The sequence below is a fragment of the Protopterus annectens genome, chromosome 2.part0, assembly GCF_019279795.1.
Source record: "Protopterus annectens isolate FY-2018-M chromosome 2.part0, PAN1.0, whole genome shotgun sequence".
Lineage (NCBI taxonomy): Eukaryota > Metazoa > Chordata > Ceratodontiformes > Protopteridae > Protopterus > Protopterus annectens.
The window spans coordinates 1095865770-1095874112 of record NC_056728.1 but is presented as its reverse complement, the minus strand read 5'-3'; the positions used below and the strand labels follow the sequence as shown (position 1 = coordinate 1095874112).

The 8343-nt window shown below is 36.6% G+C and overlaps 1 protein-coding gene across 1 annotated transcript in view; it reads right to left on the bottom strand.

The window, feature by feature from the left end:
• DKK2 (dickkopf WNT signaling pathway inhibitor 2) overlaps positions 1 to 8343 on the bottom strand; it is a 151472-nt gene that overhangs the window by 32770 nt on the left and 110359 nt on the right. The window contains exon 2 of the mRNA XM_044061295.1: positions 6750 to 6900. Coding sequence (XP_043917230.1) covers positions 6750 to 6900 — 151 coding nt within the window. The remainder of the gene's footprint in view (positions 1 to 6749; positions 6901 to 8343) is intronic.

Below are 8343 nucleotides of genomic sequence, written 5' to 3'. Positions count from 1 at the left end.
GGATACATCTAGCTATTAACTCAACAGTTGAGCAGATTTATGTACACATTTCTTAAAATACTTTAGATTAACAAGAGATCACAAATAATTGGAAACCATTCTTAATAACCCTAAATCAGCATGACCTTAGAAATGTGACTTAGCTTGTTAGACCAGCTATGCCAGTTTACAGTGAATTATATAAACTGAAACAACAATACTGCAGCCTGCTTAAACATATATCCTTACATTAGACAGAAGAAGGCGAGAGATGTGCTGAACTGTCTGCTGATTAAATAAATATGATTCTGAACATTCTATGTCTAGTGCACTAACATTAAAAGACACAGAAACTGCAAAAGAATGATTTGTGCTTTGAACAAAAAAAGGAAAGGGAAAACCATGGCAGCTACACTTTAGCTATGCTTTACACAAAATAAAGCATGGCATACATGTGGATTTGAAAAAGAAAAGTGTTTTGAAGAGCAGTGAATGTGGGCTCCTTAACAATTTCAAAGAAACTCCAGTCTAGTTGCATCAAGGTAACACATGAGATTAACTTAGAAGTGAAAGCAAAGTTAATACTTAGGGAGAAAACATTTATCTTTAGTATGGATTAATACATTATTCCATGGACTACAATTGCCTTTCTTTGACTTTCAACAGAAGTCTGTCATAGATGGCCACTTGATGTTCTGTATTGCAGAGATAGTATTTTACATATGACACATATTAATATGAGATATTGATAAATATTTGAACTGTTTCCATGCTGGAGAATTTGAGGATTAGCAATGGTCCAACTTTTGCCAGCTATCACTTTAAAGAGTTCTGTGAATGCCAAGATACTCCCCATAGAAAAGTGAATGTGACTCCACAATGGAGAAGGTCAATGGACTATGGGAATCTTTTAAAATGCTACAAATAAATTATCCTATCTGAATAACTGTGCCTGTCAATCTCTGACATGAAAATAAGAATAAGAAAGGACTTTTAGTAACTAGATGTAATATTCAATTTAAACACTGGTATGACCACATATGGATTGTATAAAACAACATTTTGGTTTTTACTGTTGATTTTTTAATTTTTTAATTGATTAATTAATTGGAAATTGTTGGTATACATATATAAAGGGAATCATGGGACTGTCTATTATCTGATGAAGTTGATGACGAAAACGTTATTTGTATTTTAACAGCGTTAAGGAGTTTTTATTCAGCGCTTTGTGTGTTTATTCAATAAATTGTTGCTTAGTTGCCTACATCCAACCTGGTCGAGTGGTGCTTCCTTTGGATTATTGGTTTGTTTTAGCACCATTTTTTCCGTTTTTCTTGGAGATTCATGAAAATACGATTGCTTATACTCTTTTCTGCATCATCTCAGATAAATTATAAATGCAGTTATCGCTGAAAAAAATACAACTAACAAATCTATTTTCTCTACATTTATGATAGACTGCAGACTTTTGCCATGAAAGTATACCTGAGTATGAGTTGCATTCAAGTGTGCATGTGTATGTACACACACACACACACACACACACACACACACACACACACACACATATATATATTATATATATATATATATACACACACACATATATATATATATACATATATATATATATATATATATATATATATATATATATATATATATATATATATATATATATATATATATACATATATACATATATATATATATATATATATATATATATATATATGGGTGGCCATGGTGGTGCAGCGGTTAGAGTTGCTGCCTCACAGCAAGAGGTTCTCTGGTTTGATTCTTGGCTGGGGTGCCCGGGTTCCCTCCGGGTGCTCCAGTTTCCTCCCACATCCCAAAGACATGCTGTAAGTGGATTGGACACTCTAAATTGGCCCTAGGCATGAGTGCGTGTGTGCCTTCTGTGGAAGGTTGGGCGCCGGGCTAGCAACACGACATCGTAAAATTCCACTGCCAGTCATGAGCGAACAGGTGATCTGCTGTGGCAACCCCAAACTGCGAAAAGCTGGAAGAAGATATATATATATATATATATATATATATATATATATATATATATATATATATATATTAAGAGAGAGAAAATGCTCACATGAACAAAGAAAAAAGATTGAACCACAAACTAATGAAAAAATACATGAAACACTATTTTATGCAGAGGCAATCCATCCTGCATCCCCATACCTTTTCTACTTATGCATTCCCACTCTGTGGTTACACTCCAGTGTGGAATTCCCTACTCCCACTGTACCATGATCGTGCACACACAACAGCCAGCATTAAGTGATGCAGCGGTTAACGTTGTCACTTCACTGCAAGAAGATCTCCAGTTTGATTCTCAGCTGGGGTGCTTTCTGTGTGGAGTCTGCATGTCCTCCATGTGTTTGAGTGGGTTTCCTATGGGTGCTCTGGTTTCCTCCCACATTCCAAAGATATGTGTCTGGAGCATTTTTCCCTGGGCCTCCACTGAAAATAGGCTCTGTCCTAGTCAGGCTTTCCCGGTCAACAAATGTTAAATGAATACATAATTTGATCTCTTAAGTTGATAAGCAAGGTAAAGTTAATGCTCTCTCCGAAAACAGACCATATGCGTAGTGAGATTAATCCAAACAACAGAACATAAATAAATAAAATAAATGAATAAATTGTCATTGGTAAGATTTATTTGAATGCACTGGGTTTATTCTGAGATGGGTGAAATCCTGGTAATCCAATGATTATAATGCTGAACTGTATCTGCAAAGTGTAAAGTTCATTTGTGTGTGGTAAGGCTTGGTTATCACCCAAGACAGTAGTGCGGTTTGATAATGTACTGTTATGTTTATTTGCCATTTGTATGTTAACCAGTACCACTGGTTGGATTCAAATCCTATATTGTTGATTCTTTCACCTATATTTTTTGAGGGCTGACGTGCAGGAGTTAAAACTCATAGCCTCTGACTGTTGAAGACATTCCCACATGCAGGTTACAGATAAAGCCTTGGCTGAGTACTATGCCCAGCCATGGTAGTTCAACCATTGTTGCAAGAATGTAACAAAATGGAGAACCAGAAATACATTTGACAAATAATATATGGCCTTAATATTTATTTAGGTAAGAAAGGGAAATGGGAATATTGTAAGGATTGATAGGAAATTTCAAGTACCTTTGGGAAGTATACAGAGTAAAAAAAAGCAGTAGCAGAAAGGCTGGTGTATAGGTTGTGAGATGCTACTATCAGGAGGTGATCCTAAAGTTCAGTGAAGCAATAGGAAACTTCATAACATAAATGTTCTTAAATAAAGTGAGGCTGGATCCACAAGTGAATGGAATGCACATGATGGCACCTCTTTCCCACAGCAGTGCAACCATGGATCTAACAGAAGCCTGGGCAACAACCCATGAGTCCACAACCCCTTTTCTCCATTCTGCACATGGGGTTGGGATGTCACTTCAATAGTGAAGATCATCTAGAGCCAAGGTTTACACTACCAGGTGGCCATTTCTGCTGCAGTAGTTCTGCTACACAACACATTCTCACGTGCACTCATTCCTATCGCCAATTTAGAATGTCCAATCCAACTGCCACATGGAAACCCACGCAAACACAGGGGGGGACATACAGACTCAGTACAGAAAGAACTTCAGCTGAGAATAAAACTGGGGGACCTCTTGCTGTGAGGTGACAATGTTATCTGCTGTGCTACCCTTTGTGCATCAATAGTGAGTAAAAAATGTGAGGTCCTATTAACCTGAAAGTATTCATCTCGGTCAACCACATTTCTCCTCCTACTTTTTTCATTGCTACTAAGCTACTCATTGGAACTAGAAGCCATTTAAGGAGTAATCCACAATTGTGCATGGGTATATCAGAATTTACCCCATGGTTAGTATGGACAAATCATGGGGATAAAGCCTGAGTGATTAAACATTGCTAATCATGGGCAAATCCTGATACACCTACAAACAGGAGTAGATTATTGCCTTTATACAATAGCATTACTTAAGGAAAAAAAATGACCTAGATTAAATAATGCGATTTTATAAGGGCACTTCTGTCTTCTTTCATGTTGTCTTCACTATACTGATGTACTGCACATGGGTATGGGACTTACGTTCCCATACTTGCACAGTACATCAGTGCAAGAAATTAACAGAGAAAAAAGAATCTCTGTGGCTGTTTTTTTTTAAGCGTTAAAAAATAGACAGCAACAGTGCAAAAAATGTAAGAAAAATCAGGTGTGTTTCTATTTTAGTTTTACAGAAATTATCTTATTTTTCTCATCTTTTGGTGTGTTGCCCATAGCATATACCAATAGAAAAGTCCAGCCACTCAGTGGTACTTCAGCATATGTAGTTTTTTCTGTTGGTATCTGCCCAATTAACAACGGGTATGCTGGTTGGGCTGTCTAATTAGTGTGCTCATATTTGAATGGCAATGAGCCGTTATTGTCTAATTACCCATCGATCTCTGTGAATACTTGCAATGCAGTGCATCTACTCCATCCTTAGAAAGATGATTTTCATTCACAAACATCTAGCTGATTATGATGTTTTCCAAGTCAATTTTACTTGTTATTTTCTATAGCAGCTATATTTTTCTTATAATATTAATGTATGATATTTGCAGAGCTTACATTTCTTCACATTATTTTAAAAGCTGGAAGAAAATAATTTGCTCTAGAAGAAAAGATTGTAAGAGTAGAAAGATATATATTAATATACTGGCTAGTCTATTATCCAATACTTTATTTATGCTTTGGAAAAAATTGAAGGCAAAATATCATCAACACCATATAAAAAGAAAATCTATAGCTTGTATGGTAAAAGTTTGTAGTATTTACAAATGGTCCTGATATTTCAGTAATAGCATGTCTGGATAAATGCATGCACAACTGAAATGAACAAACTCTAGTTTCAGCCCCTTTCTGTTGATTGGAAAACATTCCACCTTGTTCAAAATTACAGGAGTTTCAAAATGTCGAGGTGGTTTCACAAAATGCAATAATAGCACTATTGAATGAGAAGGTACTTATGTCTCTTCTAGAAGTTCAGTCATGACAAGACATCACTCATGCTCAGTGATGCCAGGAAAAAGTGTTTGCACTATCAACAAGCTGAAGCAAACTGCTAGTTTTCAGTTCTATGAACAATGACATATAGAATTTCACAAAAATCTAATCTCTGAAAATGTATTCATACTGTGAAACCATGGTGTCAGGATTAACCATTCCTTTTGCTTTCAGTGTGTTTTCTGGCTTTACTCTAACTCAGTTCAGTATGATTAAAAGAGTCTTTGAAGTGTTACATCTCAACTAATGTCTTCTTGTGTAGCCTAATATGTAGCTCTAGCTGGTGCAGCAGAGTGCCCTTTCAGTACTGCTCTCTTTACAGGACCAGACACGTAAATGGATCTGTGTATCAACAGTACTATCCATACAGAACTGCACACAAGTCAGGGTTCCCAGTGCAGGATAGCACTAATAGAGAGATGATAAAAAGGTAGCCAGACTAGGAGGCACACAGAGTCTGAAGTAGGCATGAAGGAGTTTTGAGTACTAAGCGACAATCCATTAAAGATAAAGCATTTACCCTAGAAGCCTCATGTGCCACACAGATATACCCAAGCAAAATACACCCAAATTCATCCAGGATTACACATGGACACAAACATAGCCACATATGCACAAGCACACACACACATGCACACACACTTGCACACATACCTGAACAGTTGCACAAAGACACGTACAGGCAAACACACACATGCACATTGCACACACACACACACACACTCACTCACACACACATATAATCATATGTGCACATTTTACTTAATATAATGAAGATGTGCTGGAATACAAAAATGAAAGTAAAATCACAAGTTGATGATTTAACAAATTCTAATGACTCATTATTACTGACAAACATAATTTAATGTAGTTAAATGTTCTTATGAATAACACACTAGTGATCTTACAGCAACCATGATTTAATTTTCTTTGCCTGATTTCCTGGAAAACATCTTACCCACGTTTGATATTCAGTTTTCTTCCAGCAGCGCAGGACACCAACAGGCAAGATGTGCTAAAGGTGTAGGTGTGCCTGTTGCAAATGCTGTCACTCCTTCTGTTGGAGATACAGGAGTTATGGCACTTGAATAAACAGAGGAGTTCAGTTTATAACAGATACTGCTTTCCTGTTTCACTGCTTCATTTCATCCCTGCATATGACTATGAAATGACTACTGTGCTGAGAAATCTGGCACTAAGAATTATCAAATGCAGTTTCTTTAATCTGGAAAGGTCAAGCTATGCATCTTAAAGTTGAAAGACAGGTATAAAGCTTTCTGATGCTCCTTTCTTAGAGCATGAAAAATGTCCTATTAAGTATTTGTTAATTATAAAATAAAGCAGGAACAGATATTTTACACTATAACAGTGTGCACCAAAAATCTAAGGTACAAGTCCAAATCAAATCCATTACAAATAAATAAGCCATTTCACTTTTGTGAAAAGGGACTCAGCTCTGCATGTTTAATTTGTTCAGCAAGGTTTAATACATAAAATAATCAAGATCCATAATGATGAAAAGCAGTGTAGCTATCTCGTCTGACCTTTCATATGTATACTACTAATGTCATGTATTTTCAGACTTTTAAGATAATTTTCTGCATGAGAAATAATTATCTATCCTTACAAATATTTACAACCATTTTATGCTATCATCAACAGTCCTGTTTTAGTAAACACAATGAACAAACAAAACATACCATTGCTGCAGCGGGTCCCAGGACAGCACATGCCGTCTCTATGGCAACGTTTCTTTTTTCTCCTACAGTTGAGACAGGATGGGGTGCCTAGGTGAGGACTATAGCAGTAGCGTCCAACATCACATTCTTTATCACTGCTGCAAGGGTAGGCCTAGTTAATATCAAGAGAAGAAAAGTAATGGGAAAACATTAGATATACACACAACACTCCAACAACGAGAGAGCAGTAAAAACAAAAGCAGCAATACCTGTGCCCTGAAGGGAAGAGTATCATGTTATGAAATGGCACCCGTCTGTATAGCGCGGGTCCTCTCACTGAACTCTTGCATATTATTGAACTTTTCTGAAAGCTAGCTTTGTCTACAATCATTTTCACACAGATATCTTCTTCTTTCCTGAGTCTCTGCCTCTTTCTTCCTCCTCCCCCAACCCTAGCATTGTCCCCTCTTTTCATGTTAAGCATGTGGAAAGCGCCTGTAATACTGCCAACAGGTCTTTGGGTGTGAGAAACAGTCAAGTGCTGAGGCAAGCATCTGGTGCCCTGCTCATCTTAACTTCAAAGCTTGCAGTGTATGTAAAAGTAAAAACAAATATACGCTAAGTTAGTTTCATCACTGATTATTAAAAGTAGCTAAATGCATGATGCAAATATTTCTCCAGCACTGTATTTACACAGGAACTCAGCTCATAATCAATATATTACTAATAGTTTATCTTCTCTGTCACTTCTGATGAAAATATCCTTAAAGTCTGTATTAGAATTCAGTTGTTCAGCTTGTACTGCTGAAAATGTTACCAAATTCATCTCTGAAGTGCTTAACATACTTTGTGCCAGGTGTCTTCAATTGGTTCACTGTACAGTTTCAACATTTTTGTAATGCATCTTCTCACACTTAAGTCTACATTTATTTTACAGCCCTCTGTTCTAGAATTATTGACATTATTTTTGCATATTGTATTGCAAGTAACCTTTTTTGCTTAAATTGAAGAGTCAGGAAAACAGTTTAGGTCAATTTATAATATGAAAAATTGAAACACATTAACCAGAAAAATGAAAAAAATGATCATACATTTAGCTATTAGCAAGCTACCGATATTCTGTTTTATAGTGGTGTGTGTTGTGATTAAATGTGTCAGCATGATACAATGATGGCACATGATCACTTTAACTGACATTGATATCTTATAGTGACCTGAAAGCATGCTGGTGGTTTTGGTCTTGGAGTTGATGCTGGTATTGTGTTTATTACTGGTGTGTGTGTGTGTGTGTGTGTGTGTGTGTGTGTGTGTGTGTGTGTGTGTGTGTGTGTGTGTGTGTGGGGGGGGGTCCTATATACCTACAGACCCCTTTTTTATACACTGCAATAAAGGTACTAACTGAAATAATATGAAACATAAAATAAAAGCAGAGCCTTTCAGTGGGGACCTCTGAAGTATATAGCAGTTTTCAGCATGTCGTGTCAGTCTGGAAAGTGAGGACATGTCCTAACTGACATTTTCTTTGGTGGTGTCCGAACATTTTGGTTTAACAACATCTCTGCATTGTTCTATCACTTACTAAGTGGAGATACTCATCACAAATTTCTGTCCTTCG